General features: G+C 36.8%; 1 protein-coding gene across 3 annotated transcripts; it reads left to right on the top strand.

Annotated features, from left to right (window-relative positions):
• Window positions 1-5,234: 5,234 nt before the first annotated feature.
• Window positions 5,235-24,118, top strand: LOC137036287 (interleukin-1 receptor type 1-like). Of its 3 annotated transcripts, XM_067410369.1 has the most exons (12): window positions 5,235-5,370; window positions 6,505-6,599; window positions 12,173-12,244; window positions 13,909-14,161; window positions 16,530-16,710; window positions 18,286-18,457; window positions 19,355-19,417; window positions 20,159-20,303; window positions 20,889-21,034; window positions 21,604-21,747; window positions 21,877-22,041; window positions 22,943-24,118. In XM_067410369.1, the coding sequence occupies exons 3-12, from the start codon at window positions 12,175-12,177 to the stop codon at window positions 23,332-23,334; spliced, it is 1,731 nt and encodes a 576-aa protein (XP_067266470.1). In that variant the 5' UTR covers window positions 5,235-5,370; window positions 6,505-6,599; window positions 12,173-12,174; the 3' UTR covers window positions 23,335-24,118. The 3 variants fall into 3 exon arrangements, with proteins under 3 accessions (XP_067266470.1, XP_067266469.1, XP_067266471.1); XM_067410368.1 differs by lacking the exons at window positions 5,235-5,370; window positions 6,505-6,599 and adding an exon at window positions 6,713-6,949; XM_067410370.1 differs by lacking the exons at window positions 5,235-5,370; window positions 6,505-6,599 and adding an exon at window positions 11,868-12,027.
• Window positions 24,119-25,061: the final 943 nt, after the last annotated feature.

Raw genomic sequence — 25,061 nt, forward strand, 5'->3', positions numbered from 1 at the left:
CGGTGCTCAGCCTGTTCCAGAAGAAGTGCTTCGGACCGTACTTACTGAGGTGGAAGGGATCCTTAACAGTAAACCCTTGGGTTATGTGTCTTCAGATGCCAGCGACCCAGATCCAGTGACTCCCAGTGTTCTTCTCATGGGGCGGCCTGATGGTTCGCTACCTCAGGTAGTCTACCCCGAAAGTGAGCTCATCTGTCGCCGGCGTTGGAAGCACTCCCAAATCTTGGCTGATCACTTCTGGGCCCGTTTCATCCGACTCTATGTGCCGAGTCTACAAGCTCGCCAGAAGTGGCAGGCTACACCAGCTGATATTGCAGGGGACTGTGTAGTGATGATCGCTGATCCGCATCTTCCGAGGGCCCTCTGGCCCATTGGAAAAGTAGTCAAGACTCATCCCAGCCCTGACGGGCACATCAGGTCCGCTGATGTAAAGGTGAAGGAGAGAATCTACACCCGGCCAGTTGCCAGGCTGGTTGTTCTCCCTGCACTTCCTTCTGGAGAAGATGGAGATGGTTTCTCTCCTGCCACTACACCCCAGCCATAGAACTTTGTTGCCTTTAGTGATGAGCAAATGTAATACATACATTTGGGGGCGGCTGTAAAAAAGGCCCCAAAGTTATGTTAGTGTTGCTATTATTTAGTACAGTTGACCATAACGTGCTTTATGTTTCACTTTTACTCCCGTTTATTCAGTGCTTGTAATAGGGTAGCAAAGGTGCGCGCTGGTTTGTATATTATATCTGACGTCGCACAGTAGTATGCAGTACGATAGAGATGGTCAGTCGGTTGTCACGCAGTTAGTATTCAGCATGATAGAGATCATCGGTCGGTAAAATTATAATTGTGAGTGACACTTTCCTCAGCGTGTGCGTGAATGAGAAAAGTAAGTAAATCTGCTGCATTACTCGTGATATTGTATTTCTTTGACAGCTGTTATTTCTGATATTCGATATGGATGAGAGTTAGGAGTTTAAGGGTCGTTACACGACCGTTGTGTTAATTATATCCACGTTCATACGTTACTTTCTAGCTTCGGTCCACCTGACTCAGCACGTCGGGTTAAATGGGTCACATCGTGTTCAGACATGTTTATACTTTATTCAATACTTGTTGTTATGAATGTTAAGTACTCTGTGGCTGAGTAAAATATGAAGTGGTGTTAAATATCATTATCTGGACCGCTATTGATGCTTTAAAGTATATAGATGACAGTAAGTTCTATCTACGTTATTGATAACTTAATGTATGGTAGAAAATCTGAGAAGTGTTTGAATCCTTTCTCTCTGCTTACATTTTAGGGTTTAAGAGATATAGTCATATTCTGACTACTGTTTATTTTATGTTTGTAATGTGTATTAGTGCTTAAGGAGGAATGAGTGTATGCATATGTTTCCTTTATTCATTTGTATTTGTTCTCTCTTTATAGAAACCACACTCGAAATTACACTCACCTTTAAACTCACTCCTACAAGAAAGAGGAGGAATAAACAGAATAATAAGAATTATCTCTCCGCTCTTCATTTCATACTCTGGAATATTTGGCCTTAAGTGGTGTTCTGGCCGACACACCTGAGTGAACCTGGTGATAAACCCAGAATTAGCACCTAGACTGAGCGTCTACCCATTATCTTCACTTCATATACCAAAAAGAAGAAGCTGCAAACAATCAACAATATAGTTCTCACTGTAATTACTGATTCAACCAAAACATACGGAGACTTTATTCTGTCCGCTTCTAAAGCTCTTCTCTCCTCAAGGACTGGGAGATTTCACGGAGATGTAATGGGAAGAATGGAAAGGTGAGTCTTGAAGGTAGCAGATTCTTCCAGGAACGTTTGAGAAAACGAGAGAAACGAGCGGTTCAGATGAGGCCGACTGGACCACTGAGACGCTGTTCTTGAAGAACGACTTTCCAAAGCCCCGGATCTGCTCAGGAGCCCCTGATGGGAATTTGGGAAACACAATAGACAGGTGGATTGGCTTCAACTCTCACCTGCGTAAATGAGCTCAGGGTCCAGCTGCTGCAAAGGTGAATAAAAAACAACATTTTCCCACTACATCAGGATTATGTGGCTTTCAGAACTGAACTGAAAGTGCAGTTATAATACATTTTTTGTAATATTTTTAAAATATTTAAAGGCCACCTATAAGCTGGAGAATCTCACGCAGCCAAAATGAGGATTGTCAGTAATGGTGTTCAGCCTTACATTGTTCATTGAGTCGACACTGATGGAGAGACTCAGGAAGAAGTTACAACTTTTAGACGTTTCTGAATGGTTAGTGGATAAATTGATGTAGTTGCTGTGGAGTTGATTCAACTCATCCACTAGCATGTGCCGTCATGTTCATCTTTTGTGTTGAATTGACCCTCGTTTGTGAAGCAGTCCGGCGTAAAATGACGGCATGACAACAACACTCGACTACAACAACTCTTCCTCTTCTCTAAAGCAGCCCAACATGGCCCCGCCCCCTTTGTTGTGTGTTCTCGGGGGCGGGGTTTATGCAAATTATAGGGTTTGTGATGTCACTAACGCAGAAAGAAGCTTCTTGTAGTCCCTACTATTTTTTTCCATAAAAGAAAATATCTCTGTTTGCGTTGAACTTTGAGTGTTGTAACTTTACAGATGTTGTTTATGATCAAACAGCAACATTACACACTAACTAAAGTTAAAAAACTGAAATCATACTCAACCACCCCTTTAAATTAACAATGTTAATTATTTGTTGTAATAATTATAGTAATTAATGATTTGTTGCATTGCAAACCTGTGTTCGACTCTGTTGTGTGACTCTTGAATTTCTTTACATTTTCTGTCGTTCTTATTCAACATTCCAACCCGATCTCATGGCAATTCGTACGTATTTTACAAGGTGGCTAATTCGTACGAATTCATAGGACCTCACTCGTACGAATTCACACGTTTTTTGCTAAATCGTACATATTTTACGAGTTTACAAATTCGTATGAATTCATACGAATGACCTACCCCAAACCCCACCCCTAAACCTAACCGTCACAGGGGTTTAGACAAATCGTACGAATTTGTACGAGTGAAGTCGTATGGATTCGTACGAAATAGCCACCTCGTAGAATAAGTACGAATTGGTCGTGAGATAGCGTTGAACATTCTGTGTGATTTGAAAAGGAGCTGAAATGCATAATTTTGTGTATTTTTTGAGCAATCGCTCTCCCATCACTTCTGCAAAGATATCATGTTATGTTGAGGTGATTTCCAAGAAGTGCCTATAAACATGTAGTATAGATTCACAGAAGCAGTTAAGAGACGCCAGAGATGGTCGCAAACAAACCAACACCGTGCTGGAAGAGAGAGAGAGAGAGTATATATATTCAGTAAATATTCAATCTCTCTCTCTCTCACATCGGCAAATAAATGAATAAATAGGCCAAGCCAAAAATGGCCAAATATTTAGTGGTCTTTTAATGCTCTTAACCATTTTAATCACAAATCGCTGGTCAGGAAATGCTCAAGAATCGCACAAACACTGTAGATAAAGTCACAGCACTGAATAAACTTCTCTTTTGTATCAGTGCAACTTCTTGGACAAAACGTATCTAGATTCTCGCCCACTGATCTATATTTACATTAATAAGACTCGCCAGTGTGACGTCATTTAGTGGCCAGTTTTAGCTGATTTTACTGAAGGCAACACTGCTTTTAATCACAAATCGCTGGATAGAAAATGATGAAGAATTGCACAAACACTGTAGATAAGGTAACTGTGCACTAAACAACCTTCTCCTTTGTTTTCTTCAGATGTTTAAGCCGGTGAGAAAACTGCAGACAGCTTTTTACAGAAGAAGAGTCAGTTTTTCCTCTGTTCATGAGCAGCTGAAAGATTCTCCAAGTTCATTCGAGTTTCATCTCAGACCAAATATCCACGGTAGGTTCAGATCTGGACAGACATGAGCCTGATGGACTCGTTCTCAAGCCACTTCTTGCTTCTGTTTCCAGTTTGAGCAGGAGCAAAAATAACACCTGATCATTCATTTGTGGAAGCAGGTCATTCTGTAATATTCTCCTGAACTCGCAGTGAAGCAGTTCAACACAATCACACTCTTCCTCTGCTGCACTGATGCAGTTATTATTATTTCTCAGCAGATTTTCTGTTTCATTGTGACTCTGATGAACCTCTGAATCAAGCTACTTGTTTGAAAAGAAACACTTTTTATAAACTATAACACATAAACTTTCCATCGTTTTACATTCTTATACTGTAATGATCATCAGAGTGACTCTGAATACAAGCACAAAAACAGTTAAATATTATTCCTGCATTACTCAATTCAACCCGACTATTGCTGTTTTCTGATCCAGTTTTTAATTCGATCATAATGCTGAGCAGTGTGTGTTCCTCAAGACACGAATACAGTGAGACAAAGTTACTGAACGACATTAAAGTGGATAGAAGAAGGTTTTCGCCCTCTAGTGGACACATCAAATTTATGTGTAGCAGATTTTTGGTGTCTAAAAACATTTCTGTTTGGCATTCCTGCCTTGTTTAATGCAAAATGAATCAGTGTGATGATCTGAATGAAAATGAAGATGGACGTGAGAATGGGTCAGTGTTTCAGCAGAACCGGAGCTGACTCGAGATGATCCAAAGAGCTTCAGTGGAAGAACTGTACAGTCACATGATCACTGATTTACTGACATCTGACAAATACAACCCAATCTCAAATATTTCTTATTATTTTATGGCTAATTTTGCCACATTGTGTCGCATCAATGTCCTGAAACTCAGAACAGAAGCGTGTTATAAAGCGCAGATGGACTGCCGTTTATTCTTCTTCCCAGCGAACATGAACGTTCTCTCAAGGTTCCCTCAAAGATATGAACAAACGTTCTCCCAGCAACATTAAGAGAACATTCAATCAAAGATATCTGGTCTTTAATAATGTTCTCAAAACATTTGTGCAAAAACTATATTTATACATTAAATGTTACCTGCAGAATGATCTAATGGAGCATTTCCTTAATATTTGCATGAAACAAAACATTTTAAAATGAAACATTCAGCAATTCTTCTTATGACTTAATGGGAACATCAGCAAATAGTTCTTAGGACATGTTTTCGTCAGCTGGTTTGACTTGAGCAGTATTTTCCCACAGCCGTTCAGGAATCATGGGAAGAGGAACAGAGTCCTTGGCCATGATGTGTCCCTGCAGAAGATGAAAGATAGAGGGGGAAATATGAAGGAAAAAAATGATTTATTTCGGTATTATATAAGAACAGGAAGTGGGAGGCTCTTTTCCCAGGCATCAGGATCGGATGAATCCCTGCTGATGATCACATTCTGAGCGACAGAAGAAACATGAGACTCCTGAAGAACAGCAGAAGTGGATGAAGGTCAGTCGAGAACATCAATTCTTACATTGAGTTTCATCTGAACAAGAACAGCTAAAATCCTCATTCAGTGTATCTGAAGCTCAATTCCACAGGGATCATCCTGGATAATATTCAGGACTCTGCTGGATAAACTTGTTTCTTCTTCTACTGTTATAAATTTACAGCTTGTAAAGTGAAGATTGACCCCAAATAATAACAGAACTTCAACATTTTCATTGAACTCAGACATCATGATCTAGAATCGAAATTCTGTTTCTCTTTTTGCTCCTGAAACACATTCCTATTTTTATTTAGATTTTTATTTACAGAAAAAGGCTTTTTTTTTCCCTCACGTCAAACTTTTGCTTTATATTTACTCAATCTGTTTAGTTTTTGTTTTATTAATATTGCTTATTTAAGTAGTTCCTTTTACACTTTGAATTATTGATTTACTGCACATTTTATTTTTCACTTCATTTCCTTTTATTGCTTGTTTATTTTCACTATTGTTCATTGTATTTTATATATTATATATTTACAGTATTTTAATAAAACAAATGAATAAGTGACAATTTTACATGTAGCTACAATCTAAAAATATTGGGTAAAACAACATAACTTGGGTTGAAAATGGACAAACTCAGCGATTGGGTTGTTTTAATCAACCTGCTGGGTAATTTCCTTCAACTCAACTATTGTTTAAAAATTACTGTATTTCTGGATTAATATGAATCCAAAATATGTTTGAAACAAACATTTATTGATACATTTAATTAAAAAATAATTAATCAATTAACATTTATTAAATAGTTATTAATAAATGTTCACCTTTTGATTATTATTGTTTCCTCTAGTAATTATGTGTCTGATTTTTAATTTCCAACATATTTTGGGTTCATTTTAATCCAGACATATAGTGATTTTTAAACAATAGTTGAATTAAATAAAACATTTAACCCAATCGCTGTGTTTGTCCTTTTTCAGCCCAACTTGTGTTGTTTTTAACCCAGTATTTTATGCATTTAGCAGAAATGTAAAATGTTCATTTGTTTGCACTATTGTTCATTGTATTTTACTCTGTACAATGTTTGATTGGTTTGGCAAATGCCTTCAGTTGTTGTTCACCAGCTCTGCTTCCCTTCATTGACCCGACAGCGCGTCTGCTGCCCCTGCAGGACGGAGGCAGTAACTGCACACGTGATTTCTGTGAGGTGATTTGACCGGGATTGAATCGCATTGTGAGGTCAAAGGTAACTCCAGTACCTCAACCCTTGAAACATTATGTTGTTAAAAAGAAGAATCAGTTTTAGTCAAAGTGACAGAATGATTCAGTTTCAGTGAAAGCAGCATCAAATCAATTCAAATCAATTCTCCGCCTCGTTCATTCATTGCGCAATTCGGAGGCGTTTGGAGAGGAAGCTTCCCAAACGCTCGAAGGATATTGCAAAACGAGCCTTTCCTGTGAATATGGAGAAGTGGCTCGACGGTTCTGAGGTACAGGGTCTGCTGAAGACACTCTTTAAGTGAGAGAAATGAACATGACAGGAGCAGACAGAGAGACTCACTGAAGGGAATCATGATGCCTCGGGAAGGACTGTAGGTAAGACTCGACTTTACTCTATAATCCCGGTCTGTGACTGGATCCATCTGATTCACTTATCCATGCCCGAACTTCTGTTCTGCTGAGAAGATTTCCCAGATTCCTCTGTAAACATGCGGTCAGGACAAATCCTTACCATTGAACCTGATGACTGTTCAGCGGATTCCTGTTTGTTTTTAGATCTGGAAAAATCTGGACTGGCTTATTCATTCTTATTACGACCTTTCCCAACATTTTAGAATAACAGTGAAGCCAAAACAAATGTGTCATATATGCAGTTATGGGAATTGTGTAGTGAGGGAAAAAAAGAAAGGAAAAATTCCAGTTTAAACAAATAAAAGCTGTCTATATTCAAGCTCTGCTCCTTCATCATCATCTTCATGAGGTGCATCATGGGATGCTTTAGGAACATGTTTCATGTTTTCTTGCATGAAAAAATACATTAAACACTGTCGTTCCAAACCTTGAGATGATCATATCTTTAAGATGGACAGTTACTGTAGATTCGTGGCTTTGACAGTGTTTATTAGATTGGCTCTAGTTATTAAACTGACTCAGCGCAGGATTTATGGAAAGATGAACTCGTTCTGTGTGGTTTTGAGGTCATCAGAGTTCTTATACACCTCTTACACATCCTCATTACACTTCATTCAACTGTTAGCAGACTCACGGTCCGTCAGAATGAACAGCAAACACACTAACACAATCAAATCACTTTATGCACATATCTTTTTGTTCATTTATCTTCTGGCTTTAAATGGCTTTGATATAATAGCATTTTAAAATCCTAAATACAAGTGTGTTATTTGTATTTATTAAGCAATCTTAAACACAGTTTATGTGACAGAAAGTTTCAAATCTTGCGGCAATTGCTTTGAAAACACCAAAACAAGATGGAAAAGGCCATTTTATAGAAAGCCCTTGAGTAACATGAAGATGGTGCAATGAAGTGTTTGCGTAGTACAGCATGTCCTCACGTGTGTGTGACTGAATCAGACGAGCTCCAGCGGGTTTCTCTGAGATGGAAATGCTGTTGACTTGAGCTTCACCCTGTCAGGAAGCTGTTGAACTTCTATAATAATGTTGGAAAGAGTTTCCCAGTTCACTCATGCTCATACATGACAGCGCTTCGTTGTTGTTTCTTTAAACCAGCGCTGCCCAAACTGCAGTTTGCAGTACTTGACAATCGGGTTGATTCTGCTCATCCATCAGCAGTCATTAGAGCTGCTCTTATTTACTTCTTCCAGTTCTCAGCAGAAAATGTCAAACCGGATAACAAATATTTATGTGAATCATCCCCAAATTATGCAACACACCTTCAGCAGTCACAGGGTGTTATTGACCTGCAGGCGTCTGTAAACACTTTTCCACGCACATTTTGGAGCACAAATCCAGTCATAAGTCACATGGGTACATTTGTAGCAATAGCCAACAATACACTGAGTAAAGATCATGTTCCATGAAGATATTTAGTTAAATTCCTACCATATATAAAAATGTAATTTTGTGATTGGATATGCATGTCTAAGGACTTAATTTGATCAACTTTAAAGGTGATTTTCTCAATATTTCGATTATTTTGCAGATTTTCAAATTTCGAACAAATATTACTCTATCATTACAATCACACATCAATGGAAAGATTATTTATTCAGCTTTCAGATGATGTATAAATCTTTTGACCCTTGTGACTGGTTTTGTGGTCCAGGGTCACATATCTGGATTCATAATACTGGAGTGAAGTAATGAAATAAACAGTGTTTTTAAACTTTAGATTGAATATTTCTCTCTAATTCATGGAGTTAAGCACTCAAATTACATGAACTCATTATCCAGAAGTTAAAAAAAAAAAAATGAAATGAATTTAACAATATTTGTAGTGGATGCCCTGATTTTGAATATCATTGTATTTGAAGGAAACCGTATGATTTGCACATTTTATTTTTAAAATGTTTCGTCAGATAATTGTATTTACACTGAAATAAATAAGATCTGTTTCCAATAAAATATTCTGTATAAACATCCTAAATTGCATACATATTAGTTGTTTAAAACAGTGAAAAATACCATTTAGCCAGTGGAGAAGAATGAGAATAACTCTTCTCTGAAAACGTTCTCTGAGAATTATTTACTACAGTTTTGCTTTTACGGATATTTTGATATATTTATCCTAAAACAAGACGAGGGTACCGAATGATTTTTAGTAATGTGTTCTGACGGCACAGACATTTAAATTCCGTATATTTTCCTAATGTCTTGTTCTTTTAAAGGTCCCGTTTTTCGTGTTTTTTTGAAGCTTTGATTGTGTTTATAGTGTGCAATATAACATGTGTTCATGTTTCGCGTGTAAAAAAACCACAGTATTTTTCATATAATTTACTTATCTGTATACCGCTGTTTCCACTGTCATAAAAACGGGCTGATGACTTCCTTGTTCTATGAAGTCCCTCCTTCAGAAATACGTAACGAGTTCTGATTGTGCCAGCGGTTCCTGTGTTGTGATTCGACAGCAGCTTAGCCCTCCTTGCCCGGAAAGGTCACGCCTCTTACCATAACGTGTGCTGCACATAGTTTTACATGTGGATTATTGTGGTGTTGTGCCGAATGAACACAAAAGGCAATAATTCCCGAGAGACTGAACTCTTTAATCTCCACAAGCAGCGACAGAAAATGTACAACGTTAGCACTCACTCAGAAGAGTACCTCATACGGAAAACAGCCATATACATAAACATAGTCCCCTCTTGTGGCCATTATGTGCACTGCAGTCCAACATTAACTATTGCAGTAAGGATACCACAATTATAATTTTCGGGAACCGAGTTAAACATAAATCTCTGAGTACATCGTCCCTGGGAAGGCCAAACAAAGGTGATTGGACTGCGGGACGAAAATAACAGAGTTTCCACGACATGGCGACAAACACACTCTACAAACGCAACTCTTGCTCTTCTCCGTGGGAGCGCAACAAGACCACGCCCCCTTTTTTGTGTATTCCTGTGGGCGGAGGTTAGTCAAAAAACTGTTTTAGTGACGTCATTAAAGAAGGAAGTAGAGGGATGTAGTCCAAACTGGCCGTTCGATGTAGGCGCCTTCTGTTAAATAAAATATCTTGCTTGGCATTGAACTTTGAGCTTTTAAAATTTACAGATTTTATTTATACTCTAACAACAACATTACACACTAACTAAAGTTTGAAACATGGGATCATGAAGAACGGGACCTTTAAACATGGTATCATGTGGATATGCATATGGAAATGATATGCAGATGAGGATAGGGTTTAAGCTAGGCGTTATAATCGGTTATTTCCGGAGGAGACGGCTGGAGACGCAGATACGCTCATCTTCTGCTGACTGAGGGAATCTGTTTTTGTGCGTACTCACACTTTTACACTGTTGGTTTAACTTAAAAAAGTAAGTTACCTGGTTGCCTTAAAATTTTGAGTTCATTGAATTTAAAAATTTCAAAATTAAAAATGAGTTAATACAATGAAGGCGATTGGTTTAATCAACAGAAACTCAAAATATTATGTTATCTGAACCACATTAATTAATTGATTTGACAAAAGAAAAAAATGTTACAAATATTCCTCAAAAATATTCCTCATATCATGAATTAAATCATAAAAATATATTTTACAGTGTACACAGCAAAATCCCCAGAGTTAAATCAGCTCTGCTCAGAGTCCCTCTATAATAGTGTTGAAGTAACACTGAAGCAGAGTTAAAGTTAATGAGATAATTAAGCAATTAATAAGTCTGTGACTGAAGTCACTTGTAGTTCTTGTGTTTCTCTTTTCTTCAGTGATTCTGCTTGTTAACAGCAGGCGTTCATCACTAATGTACAATCATCACTTAATTAATTGCTTAATTATCTCATTACCTTTAACTCTGCTTCAGTGTTATTTTAACTCTATGTAGAGAAGGACCATATGTACTCTGAGCAGAGCTGATTTAACTCTGGAGATTTTGCTGTGTAGGATGATAACATCATAAGTTTTAGACCCCTGGTCATCTTAACTAAAATGTAAAATTGACCTCTTGTCATCACCCTCAAGAACATATTAAGAAAAGTGTTTATTGATTAGAAAAAGGGACGAAACAGCTGTGATTGATTATGGATGATGTAAACACTGTGCAGTGGACTCGGTTGACGTCATCGCTCATTAAAAACAGTTGACTAAATGAAGTGAAGTAAATATTTATGATGCAGGAGAGATCTGGATGAAGAAGGTTTGGCTGGTTAGTTTAGATCAGGGTTAATTTAGGGCACCTACTCTTAGATCCTGTTTAATTGTGGAGCGTTCCCTTTTTCTCTTACTTTCATTCCTCAAATCCCCAGTTTTTAGGCTGAGCCAGCACATGAAGTTCCTCTGAACGTCTGCTCTTTAAAGAAGAAAAACTCTTGTGTAAGACTGACAGCTCAGTTTTAACCAGTCGAACGCTGGATCGCTTCAGCTTTAGTCAGCAGTTCCCGTGGATCTGGACGGAGAAGAGGGAAGCGAGAGCAGAAATTCAAGATTTTGCAATCTTATTTTCAAAAATGTGTGTTTTGTAGTCAGGGCCTGAGCATGAAGGTGTGCGGACCCTCTGTTCATTTCAGCTGTTCTTTTGAACCTTTATATGCTGCTTTCCTGATCTGACAGTGCAAGATTCAATACACAATTCTGTTTGACATGTATTAGTGTCGAGAAAATACAGTACATTTGATAAATATAGTGAGAAAATATCATGTCAGTGTTTTTTTCCTGGGCCGGATCAGGGTTGACCTTTGATTCCAGTGTTCCAGTAAACATGAGGCTCAAAGATCATGACTAAACATGACTAACAGCACCATAAAAGCTCAACAGGGCCTGGATATTATTTACGGGGTTCTCTAAGATTATATGCAGGAAATTGCAAACAACAAGGACATTTAAAGTTGTGATTGAAGGCTGATATTTAAGCACATATTTTCTGTTCATGCTCAGATTATTTCCTGCAATCAGTTTGCTCTTTGCTGCAATCAGATTGCTCTTGATATTGTTTATGAATATCATCTACTGTGATGTTCTAGATCTGTGTTTGTGATAACAGGTTATGAATATTTTAATTGTGATTTCTTAAATTCAACCAGTATGTATTGTGTTTGCTATCTCAGTTCACATTCAGTAGTTTAGTTCATTTCTGAATGTCACACATTTATTCTCTGGTTATTAATTCTCGACTCTCTCTGTCTCAGAAATGGGTCGGTTGTCCCTCGTTCTTCTGCTGGCTTTTCTTCAGGCCGTAATATCTAACGAGGACCATTCAGGTGAGAATCAGTTTCCCTCATTATCTTTACTGTCTGAATGATACACTGATGCTTGAAAATGAAATAGAAAGACGTTTGATTTACTGTAGCTCATAAACTCTGTACAGAACAGCTTTTTTGTGAGTTATTATTCGTACGGTTCATGGTGCTGTACTGAGGCTTTACATTCTCTACACAAGGAATATTGATCCTCCCAAAGGCACAAATCTGTATATTACATTTCTGAACAAGCAACATAAATATCTAGACTGGACTGGAGTTTCATTTCTAGAAAATATTTCCCTCGCGGCTGAATGATGAAATTTACCACGAATGTTTCTGAACTGAATGTTTCTGCTGAAATTCATTTAGGAACACACAGTTGTAGAAAAACAAGCATTTTTTCTGCGTTTTGAAACAGTTTGAATTTTTTCTGCATTATTTTACACTTGCGTACTTGACGTCAGTTTTAGTATCATTGATATGCTGGTATAGTTTTTGTTAATATTTTGAATTAGATAATATCAGGGCTGGGCGATAGGGCAAAAAATAAAATCTCAATTTTTTTCAGAACGATTGACCAATTTCATTTTTTTTTATGTTTTACTATTAACTAGTTGTTTATTATCATGTATATTACTAGAATATTGGCTGATTATAAGTACTTATAAAGCACATATTAATGCCTTATTCTGCAATCAATACCTAAACTTAACAACCACCTTACTAACTATTAATAAGCAGTAATTAGGGGTTTATTGATGCAAAAGTCATAATTAGTAGTTAATTAATAGTGAGAATTGGACCCTAAACTAAAGTGTGACCAAAAGTCCTATTCCAAGAGCACTACATCTGAAGTGATCAACATGTAAAACAAATGACTTACTTGTTAAATATTTTTCCAGAAAATATGCATGAAATATGAAGGCATATATTGTACAAACTTATCTTAAACACATCCTAATAATATAAAATAAAATAAAAATGCTAAATATTTCTTAGCCAAAAAGTTATAGCAATAAATAACACCAGTAATAGGCTTTCATTAAAGGGTTAGTTCACCCAAAAATGAAGCGTCTGTCATTAATTACTCTCCCTCATGTCGTTCCACACCCGTAAGACCTTCATTCATCTTCAGAACACAAATTAAGATATTTTTGATGAAATCTGAGAGGTTTTTTATCCCATAGAAAGCAACGAAATTACCACATTCAAAGTCCAGAAAGGGCACCTTTCATATGAGATTGACACAGAAGACAAGAGATGGTTGAATAAAGTGGTTATTTTTGTTTTGTTTTTGCCCACAAAAAGTATTCTCGTCTCTTCATAGCATTAAGGTTGATCCACTGCAGTCACATGACTGTTTTAACAATGTCTTTAGTTCCTTTCTGGACCTTGAAAGTGTTGATTATATTGCTGTCTATGGAGTCATAAACCTCTCGGATTTCATCAAAAATATCTTAATTTGTGTTCTGAAGATGAATGCGGCAAAACCCTGCAGCAAATGGTTTGTAAAAACAGAAACATATTTGCTAACATATTTAAAAATAATAAAATTGTGGCAAAACATTAATTTCGAGGTGGACATGTGTTTGCACACAGTGTACAGTGCTCGTCTCTTCACAGGTTATTATTCTGTACGTTCTGTCTTGGTCACTTCCGGTCATCATCGTGTCTCTCCACAGACTCCTGCAGGGACTTCGGACAGGCGTTTGAACGGATGTTCGCAGTTCCGGGGGAATCGCCGCTATTGGAGTGTCCGTTGCAGATCCAGTATCTCTTCGTTCCCGCAGAAACGCCGTACAACGTCACATGGCTGGAGGGGAGGAATGGCTCCGAGGTCACGGAGGGTCAGCCGAGCGTCGTGGTCAGAGAGCAGTCGCTGTGGTTCCCCAACATCAGCATGGAGCAGCAGGGAAAGTACACATGTGTGGTCCGGTATGAACCCAATTCTTTATGTTTATCCATAATGCACCAAACCGGTTCACTGGCATTGAGCGTTTTCTTCATAGTAGGGATAAATTACACAAAATCCATCCTAAAATCCCCAGCAGAGCTTTATTCCCTTTTAAAAGGAGGTTTGATGAGTTCACCGGGTGTCGTTTCTGCCGTTTTTTTTATTAAATATATATTATTGGACATTTTCATTTAGTGAGCTCTCTTTTACCAGCAAAAGTATGTAAATGTAAAACATCTTGTGTAATTAAAACTGCTGTATTTTTCTGTTTTTTTTATATATATATATATATATTTATATGTATGCAACTCTTGTGTAACTTGTAACTCAGCTCTTGAAATGAAAATCGCATTGAAATTTCTTCTACAGCTGCTTAAGCAGGAATTAAGGGTGTGACAGAAGATCACATTTTGACTCTAATGATAATTCAACAATGTTTGGCAGGTTTAGACTGGTCCAGGCCTGTCCTGTCACCTGAGCTGTTCATACAGTATTCTTCATATTCTGTTCGGTGACAGAAATGTACTTTTTTATTAAGCGTGATATTTGCCTCTAAATTGATTTCCAGGGAAATTGTTGACTTTATAAGGTCATTTTCCTCCTGACCAGATTCAAATTCTTACATTAAATCAATGAATTCAATCAGAATAATAAGAAACTAATCAAATGAAATCAGTATCAGTAAAATCCACACAAACACAACTGCACACTGCAAGTAACACTTTCATTAATTATTTAAAAATAATATTTTAGATATTGAAATATGAAACTTTTTTTTTTTTCAAAAGTACTTTAAATATGAAACTAAAGTCACTTTCTGATTGGATGAGTCATTCATTTAACTGATTCATTCAAATGTATCATAGAATCACTGAAACTTCCTCTTGTGAAAACTGTTTTGACCTGGACATTGTGTCACCATGGAAACAGTGCTGTCAGTCTTTTTAGCAGCTTCTCCCTCTAGTGGACGGTGTCGTGTTTCATATTACAACATTTACTGCTCTGTTTTAAAACACACATCATTGGAAAGGTCTGAAACTTGATATATATATATAATAATTATTCATTTAAATGACATTATATTATTATAGTATTTTTTGTAAATTTAGAATACATTTTAGTGCAAGAGTTGTTGATGGATCATGATTTGTGTACACAGACGCACGGTTAGTGAACGAGACTCACTGTGCTCTCTGTATACTCTGGAGTTACTGTAACTGTGTTGAAATGGATGAGGTTTATTGTAACAATCAGCTGGAAGTGAAATGTTTTTAGAAAAGCCTGAGCAGAGGATGTGGTGAATCTGTTAAGGTCGGGGTGAAGGGCCTCCCGCGCCACTGAAGAAATATGAGCTGTCGCTTTCCTTGAATCACCAGAAGCCTGTTTTCAACGCCAAGACATTGAGATTTTCCGGCGTGAGCTCAATGTTTTGGTGAGGTTCAGTCGAGCTTCAGCGCTCTGTTGACTGAAGAAATTAATGGATGGAAAGATCGGGATGTGAGGAGTTTCCAGGACGGTGAGAAGAGCTTCAGTTCAGTGCTGAACAGATGTTGAAGATCCTGACCTTTAAACACGCCGTGAGCGACAGAAACATGATCAACTCATTAGTTTAATGGAGAATAAAGGGTGAAGATGTGCTTGACTGTTCCCGTGTGTAATGTGGTAAAACAGTACATAAAAGTGTCACTACAAACACCGCCGTCAACGTTTACACACAATGACTCAAAAGTGTTCACACTTGTTTCAGCAAAAAAAGAGAGAAAAAAACGCCCTCTCACTTTCAGCTGCTTTTTTTTAACAGATTTCCAGTGAACTGCTCTCTGAAAGCAAATGCAATGAGTTTGCTTCTTTTTCTGTTACCGACGGACTATGAGGAACGACTAGCCAAATAAAAGATTGAGAAATCATGAAGTAGAGCTTGAACTGCCAGCAGAGGGCAGCATTAGTTACACTGCCAGCTACACAGTGAACTCCAGCTCCAGATTAATAATAATAATTCAGTTTTTAATAAAGTAGCTTCTCAAGGCGCTTTACATAAAACAAGCAAAAAAGAATACAGCACACACAAAGCAATACAAGTTATACAAATAAAAATCAAGACAATCAGGAAAAAGCTACCCTAAAATTTAAATGTAAAAATATTTAAATTCTGTGCATCTCTGATATGAGGAGGAAGTGCACACGTTGAAGTTTAAGTGTGGATTTAGGAACCCCAGCCAGAAGAAAACACAGAAGTATTAATAAGCCTTTCAGTCACAGTATACATATAAGGGTAATGAAGAATACAAGGATAATGTGCGCTAGTTTTGTATGTTGATTTAAAGCGCTCATGGTGTGGTTTCTCGTCAGGACTCGGAGCCGGTGCTTCAGACAGACGGCAGTGCTGGTGGTGAGCGAGATGACGTCAGGACGCTGTGAGCGACCGCAGAAGGTAATCCAGCAGATCAGCGCTCACGTGAACGGCGTCCTCTCCTGCCCTCTGAGGAGATATCTCAAGAGCGTGGATCATCCCTCCATCCAGTGGTACAAGGTAGAAAACACATCCTTCATCTCCATACTCAAGAATGAAACTTCTGCCATCCTTTACTCGCCTCTCATGTTGTTGTTTTCTGTTGAACAAAATTCAGATTCATTATAAACATTCCCATGACTTTTTATGATTAGTTAAAAAAAAAAAAACTTAAAATAAATAAATGTATCCATTTGAACTGTATATAAAAGTTCCATTAATTTGGATTACACAGTTTTAACAGATAAACTGATTAATGTATGTCAGAATTTGTGAAAATCATACATAATGTTTCCATATTTAACCGTTCATACTATTTAACTGAATAGATTCACTTTTCACAGTGCTGGTTCTTGAACAAATGCTTTTGAAAATATGATTATTTAAATAACTCAATAGATGTAAGTATTTAATAATACACTATGCCTTGATTTTTTAATTTATTCAGTTTCATTTATGTTTGACTGACAAATATGCATCATCATAAGTTTTATTAGTTACCAAATATTAAGTATTTTATATTAAAACTGTGATCTGAATGGATGGAAATTTTATACAAATTCATAAATGCAGGAACGCTGGTTCTTCAGTGAAATGGCAGATGTTTAAGGAACAGATGAATCCTTGTTCTGTAAGAGAAATTCTAGGATCGTTCTGTTCCGGTCAATCCTACTGTAATTCAGGACGAGATTCAGCTGCGGACACAACAAAACCTCCATGTATTTATAGATCATTTGCACAGTAATGGGCGAAAGCAGTCGACAGAAAATAATTAAATCAGTAAGTCTGGGCAGGAGCTGAGGTCACGGAGAGAGAGACGAGAAAACAACACAGACACACAAACATTTAACTCAAGACGAGAGATTACGGCTGAAACAGTCTGGCACAATGAACTAATGAGGAAGGCTAGCCAATGACAGGCGAGAGCAGTGAATGATAATGATTGATAACGTGAAGCAGATCACCTGTCAAAACAAAACCACATGCACCAACACAACAAACACAAGAGACCACAAAAACTGAGCTGATCAGACCGAAGGAAAACAGGTCAAAACACCAGATCATGGGTTCAGTTCCCGGCAGAATTATCATGCATGAACCCATAAAACATTTACGCTTTCAGCGCAGTGAATAAAAGCTTAATAGTGTTTATTTGTTAATGAAAACTTGACTGTTTTTCCATGAACAAAGTTTTCTGTTAAAAGGAAACATTTTCTACCCAGTGTATTACATAATCTTTGCAATCTGGCAACCCACGCTGGAAAAACATGAAAGCTGGAGTTCATCGATCTCCTCTGAGATGTTCTGCTCAAATGAAAGTGTCATTCATCAGTCTGTGTTCCTTCAGACTGAATCTGCCATCAAACCTTCTCAGTGACGAGCTGAAATAAATCCAAACATCGACTAGATTGTTATAATCTTACGCAACCGCTTTGTGACAAAACAAAGTCTTTTTTGCCGTTGTTTTAGCTCAGAAAATGACAACAAATTTCATCATTTGTATTTTGGGTCTCTCCTTTAACCTCTGAATGATGGAGTAATGTGAACTCTGCTTCTGTCTCGTCTGTGTCTGCTGTCCTGTCCTCTCATTCCCAGAACTGTGAGCCTCTTCTGGAAGATGAGAAGTTTGCTCTAAACACGGATAAGGATATACTAAACATACGCAAAGTACATCTGGATGACGCTGGATTCTACACCTGCAAAATGACCTTTAGTTTGGATGGAGTCGTCGGTGAAATGGCTGAAAGCATAGAGTGTTTAGTTCACGGTGAGCATTATGGGTATTATGTGCGGTTATTTGTGTACATCTAGGCTCTGTTTAAACCTAAATATGCATTTCATATCCAGGTTGCATTTACACCTTCATTCCAATGCAGAGTTCAAAATGCAAATCGACTCTTACATAACAAAAGTATTGGGACACTCAGTTCAGGTGTTCAATCACTTCCATGGCCACAGGTGTATAAAATTCAAAATGTAAAAATTCCCACAAACACACTCCTAAACCTTGTGGAAAGCCTTCCCAGAAGAGTTGAGGCTGTTATAGCTGCAAAGGGTGGCCAACTCCATATTAAACCCTACGGATTAAGAATGGGACGTCATTAAAGTTCATGTGCGCGTAAAGCCAGGAGTCCCAAAACTTTTGGCAATATAGTATATGACACAAGAGGTGCATTAAATCTGACAAAATGCTTTCCATCACTCTGTGTTTCCTTACAAAACCTTCAGGAAAGGATGCTAATAGAGATAAGAAGTAAGTTTTAAAGTGCTTTCTTTTTTTGGAGGTGAAAAAGTATAATCCTGTCTTCTTTTCTTGTTTAAATTGTTGAGAACATCACCAGAGCCCGTATCAGAGAAACAGTGATTCACTAGAAAGATTCGTTCACAAACACAATGTGGATTATTTGCAATTATTTTCATTGGTGAAATAGAGCAAAAACAGTCACCTAATATTTACTTATTGTTTATTGAACTGTTGTATAAAATTAATATCACATTTGCTTAAACAAATTTATCCTTTATAAATATTAAAAACAACAAGTCGCGCACATCAGATAACTGCTGCAAAAAATGCTTTAATTAATAAAAACTAAAACTAAAGTATTTTCTCAATTTGCTTTTTTAAAGTTTAGTTTTATTTTTATTATTATTATTATTATTGCAGATGAATATTTAGAGAATCCGCGATTGATCGAGCCGGTTGATGAGATCATCAGAGTCGAGAGCGGTGAGCCGGACGCTTGTCTCTTCATTTCTGCTTTATCTTTGTGTTTGTTTCTAAACTTTAGTTGAGTTAACATGAACTGACGATGATCAATACTTCTAAAGTAGGGCTGTCAAACGATTAATCACGATTAATTGCATACAAAATAAAAGTTTGAGTTTGCCTAATATATGTGGGTGTACTGTGTGTAATTATTATGTATATATAAATACAAACACATCCATGTATATATTTGAGAAATATTTACAAGTATATGTATTTATTTATATTTTTATATAATTTATATTATATATAAATAAAAATATTTTGTACATAAATAACATTTCTCTTAAATATATACATTAATTTGTGTGTATTTATATAGACATAATAATTACACACAATACACCCACATATATTATGCAAACTCAAACTTTTATTTTGTATATGATTAATCGCGATTAATCGTTTGACAGCCCTATTCTAAAGCTTTCCTTAAATCTAAATTTCAACATTTACTAATGCATTATTGAAATATAAAGTTGTATCTGATAATAGCATTTAACAAGAACTAACAATGAACGGTTGTATTTTCAGTAACAAAGATGAATAAATACTGTATAAAGTGTATTGCTCATTGTTATTTAATGTTAGTTAATGAATTAGCTAATGTTAATGAATTAAACTTTAATTTAATCTGACATTATCTGTCACTGCTGAAACTGTGAGAGTCACAGAATCATTACACCATGTGTTTGTTTTCAGGTTCATCCGTAAGGAAGGATTGTGTTGTTGTTGTGCCGGGAAAAGGCATTCCCATGGTTGAAGTGCTGTGGAAAGTTACCTTGGAAACCGACGTGTTTTTCATCTCCCAAAACACGTCGGATCGCGTTCATCAGAAACCCATGAAGTGCGTACTGAATGTAGTTGTGTTTCAGATGAGGGTTAATCTTCAACCTGCTCAGTTTTGCTGAATTTGTGAAACTAATTTTACATTTAATTTAAGCTATGATTTGTTGCTTGAAACTATACAGACTAGGCTTATGCATTTATTATTATGAATAATCTTTTGATAAAGTTCCTACTAGTAAAAAAAGTGAAAATACTCAAAATAAACGAAGTACCTTTTATTTGTGATGTATTTCAATTAGATAATACAAAAATAGCTGTTAACACACGATTATTTAATATATAAAACATTTTCATTGATTTTTTTCCCTGTCAAAATTGTCACAATTATATATATGAAATTACTTTGATAAAAGATGAAGATGAAGACATCATCTCATGTAGTTTCTTCACGAGTCACAACAGACAAAGAAAACAGATCATATAAAAGATGACAGATTGACTTTATTGTCAGGAAAAAATACTGACTGTAAGCAAGTTAAAACAATAAATGTAGGCAAATATTGGTGTTGTTATATTGGTGAATAATAATTAATATAACTGTGTGTTTGAGTTTTAAGTGTAACGGTGTGTGTTCCTCTTGAAGTGAAAGCACGACGGAGGACGGTTATGTTTTTGTGCGCACACTGTCCGTGTCAGACGTATCGAGGGAAGATTTCTATTCAGACTTCAGCTGTATGGTGTTCAGCGGCCGAGGACTCCTGGACGGTCACATGACCCTCGTCCCCACAGGTACGGCAGCACAGACGTCTGTCTCAATCGACGAAGGACATAAACAGAGAACATTAACATTTCATTGGTCCAAAATCTTGCTGCTGTTGTGTAGCATTTTCACTTTGAGCTGGAAAGAGCGGAGGCGTTTCTCGTGAAGTCCTGAGATTTGTGTGCGTGAACAACAAACCCACAAACCTTCAGCTTTATTAGGAAAATGTAGCGCTTTGTCTAAAGTTTTAATAGTTGACTTTAAATTTAATCATATTTTTGAACATATTAAATGAATAATTATACCTCATTTATGTTGATTCTACATAAAGTAGATAAGGGGACTCAACGTGTTAATGTTTTTAATATTTTTATTATTAAATTTAATTTATTTACATTTTGAATGCCTTTTTCTCCATTTTATTAACTAGTGTATTTCACAAATCACTGTATTCTGGCATGGTTTTCAATTGTTGTTAATTTATCAAATTCTTATTATAGTGTGTTTTCAGAATGACGTTTTAAATGTTTTTGAAGACCGTATGTCAGTATGATCTTCTCTCACTAGCAGCACATGAACGCTCTCTCCACATCTACAGGGCCGGACCTGCTCTTGCTCCTCGGGCTTCTCCTGGGCTCGCTGGCTTTTCTTTTCGTGGTTGGAGTGCTCGTGTGCACCATATTCAAGGTGGAGCTGGTCTTGTGCGTCCGGACTATGTTTCCATTCCTCTACAAAACCACAGGTACACATATAAACAGGATGTTGCACATTAGCAGTGTCACACAGTTACTTGGAAATTGGTTACATTAACTAGAGTTCACACCTTCCTCATGCTAAACATGTTTTTTTTTTCTTTGGTTGTTTCTTGTAGATGGAGATGGTAAGCAGTATGATGCCTACATCGCCTATCCGAGAGTCCTCGAAGGCTCAAGTGAAAAGGCTGAGATGTTTGTGATGAGTACTCTGCCGCAGGTCTTGGAGGGCCTGTACGGTTATAAGCTTTTCATCCTGGGGCGGGACGGTCTACCCGGAGAAGGTAAAGCGCTTACAACAAAATACAGCACTGTGATGTGAACCAGTGGTGGTTCTTGTAATTGCAAATTAGTTACTGACAATCCTCATTTTGGCTGCGTGAGATTCTCCAGCTTTGTTGTTGTTGAGCTGTTAAAGCTCCGCCCTCTTCTGGAGCAGCAGCTCATTTGCATTTAAAGGGACACACACAAAAACGGCGTGTTTTTGCTCACACCCAAATAGAGGCAAATTTGACAAGCTATAATAAATGATCTGTGGGGGATTTTGAGCTGAAACTTCACACACACATTCTGGAGACACCAGAGACTGATATTACATCTTGTGAAAGGGGCGTTACAGGTGCTCTTTAAAACAAGGATTTGATCTGCTGTCAAGTATAACAATCACAAGTCTGCTAGCGCCCTCTGCAGGCATTATTTATAATATATAATGCACATAAGTTGATTGTTTATATAATGTATATTATGAATTTGCACATGTGTTGTTCTATAAAACCATGTGATTACTTGCTTTTGATACTTTTTGAACCAAAAATGATTGCCTCATTGTTGATATATATATTTTAACTGGTTATTGTTTTTATTAGATCTATTTTTATTACCACAAAAAATATCGTCAATATAATTGACTAAAATAATCGTTAGTGATAGCCCTACGATAATGTAGTCTGGGTTGGGGCTGATAATGATACTTTTTAATATTATTGTTCTTGAATATTACTTAAAATATTAAGAAAAAAATTGGAAATATTTTATATTTCACTATAAAATAAAAAATAAAAATAACATAATTCATTGGTGCATGTTATTTCATGTCCAAAGCTGTGTAATAACTCGCTCCAGTCTTTGGTGGTGTGAATCATGTCTCGTTTCCATCATGACGCACTTCCCTCCCGTGTTTTCCAGCTGTGGTGGACGTAGTTCAGGACGCTCTGAGCCGCTGTCGCAGGCTTCTGCTGCTCTACACGGCGTCTTCGCTCTGCAGCCCCGAGGCGCAGGAATGGGCCGAGCAGCAGACGGGTCTGTACCGAGCCATCGTGGAGGACTCCATGAGCATCGTTCTCCTGGAGCTGGAGGAGATCCGTGAGGCCGACCGGCTGCCTCCCTCTGTGCGCCTCCTCAAGGAGAAACAGGGAGCTTTGCAAGCCTGGAAAAGAAGGAAGAGGTGGATGGGCTGGGACGAGAAGTCGGAGGACCGTTTGACCTCTCTCGACCCTTCGGCACGCTTCTGGAGGGAGGTGCGCTACCATATGCCTGTCAGAGGCAAAGCCAAGGAGAGAAATTGGTTTAGTTTCTGAACGCAGTTCCTCAGGGTCGAGCTGTGCTTCTTGAAGTGATGCAGTCAAACATCTGGATCTTTATCTTCACTAGAGAGTACAGCAGTGACCGGACACTTTTTCAGCACAGAAATATAAGCAGCCAAAACCAGTCAGCTCCGACATTAATCTTTTCTCTTTATTTTTTATTTTTATTTTTTGTCATCCTCGGCCAGGACGGGACTAGCCATAAATATATGCTTATCTTCATTTTATGGAGGAAAATGATTTTGATTTTTACTTCTGGAAGCCAGTTGTTCCTCTGATAATGAGCAGAGATCTGACCTGAGGTCTGTCGAACATGACAGCGGGTCTGATGTGCTTCAGTGTTCTCAGGTTTATGTGCGATGTGAAAGCGAGTCATTCTGTGGACACGAAATAAAAAGCTGTACATACAATGTCAAATTGTAAAGTATACAAAAAATCAAAAACAAAAAAAATACAAAAAAATTACAGAAGATATGTATATAAAAACAAATTTTTTAATGATTTTTCGCTGCATACATACTCTGCTCTCATCTGTTTATAATGCAAAATTAGGTTCACACACAATCTTGTGCAGTAATGTTTTTTGTTCTGTTTTTTTATTTTACTTTTATGATTTTTACCCTAAATATTTTTAATTTTTTGAATGTACAGTATGAATTGCGTATGTACTGTAAATATGAAGAGACAGAGAAAGACATTTTTTAAGTGCCCCTGTTCTGCTTTTTCAGATATTCCCTCTCATGCAGTGTGTAATAAAGCTGTATGTCAATGTAGAACATCTCAGAGATCAGAGTGCAGATAAATGGACCATTTTTGGTACAAAAATTAGAATCTCTGTTTTTTCTGAATTTAGTAGGAGGAAATTACTGGTCATGCAGTTTTTTTTATATCAGCTATACATCCTGTTAATTTAGCAAATTGGTAAGTTTGGTCAGGGCGTGAAGAAATATAGACCGGAGTACAGTGTTAATTTTGACAGCAAATTTTGATTTAGTTTTAGTCATAGTCTTTTGACTAAAATGCCATTTAGTTTTAGTCATATTTTAGTCATTGGAAATTGTTTTAGTTTTAGTCTAGTTTTAGTCGACTAAATATCATAAGATTTTAGTCGACTAAATCTACAGTAGAATTAGTCGACTAAAATCTAATTTAGTTAAATTGTAAGCATTAAGCATTTCCAATAAAAATGCTTCCACAGATCCAATACACTGATATAGGTACATCTGATATTCCCCAAACTGTTTATGTTCACCCAACTGTACTTTGCTCACCAAAGTGGACGGTTTTTGATCGTTCAAGTGCAAAAACACGTGAAAGAGCAAAATTCAGTACTTTTCAGGGATTGACACACTTATCATTGAGGTAGGCTACTATTATAGATTTCATTTTAAAAAAATTATTAGATTTGATTTTTAGTTTTTCCTGCTTTCATTGTAATTTTAGTTAAAAGTTTTAGTAATTTTTTGTTTATGTCTTTTAGTTTTTGCTTTTAAATGTCTATAACTTTTTATTTTTTGTTTATTTTAATACCTCAGGTTAAGCTAAAGCTTAGAAACTATTAAGTTTACATTTTTATAAGTTTACATTTTTATATATTTATCTTTTATTTCAGTTAATGTTTATTTAAAGTAATGAAGATTTCTTTGGTTTTAGGTTTAGTTAACTATAATAACTACTTTAATAACTATAATACTTGTAAAATATATTGAATAATGTGTCAA

This window comes from Chanodichthys erythropterus, chromosome 14, assembly GCF_024489055.1.
Source record: "Chanodichthys erythropterus isolate Z2021 chromosome 14, ASM2448905v1, whole genome shotgun sequence".
In the NCBI taxonomy this organism is placed as follows: Eukaryota; Metazoa; Chordata; class Actinopteri; order Cypriniformes; family Xenocyprididae; genus Chanodichthys; species Chanodichthys erythropterus.

What these genes read in the sequence shown, in the direction of transcription:
- LOC137036287 (XM_067410369.1), top strand. Translation starts at nt 12,175, where the DNA reads ATGGGTCGGTTGTCCCTCGTTCTTCTGCTGGCTTTTCTTCAGGCCGTA. An exon ending in ATCTAACGAGGACCATTCAG is followed by an intron (nt 12,245 to 13,908) that starts GTGAGAATCAGT and finishes GTCTCTCCACAG; the next exon opens with ACTCCTGCAGGGACTTCGGA. An exon ending in GATCATCAGAGTCGAGAGCG is followed by an intron (nt 19,418 to 20,158) that starts GTGAGCCGGACG and finishes GTTTGTTTTCAG; the next exon opens with GTTCATCCGTAAGGAAGGAT.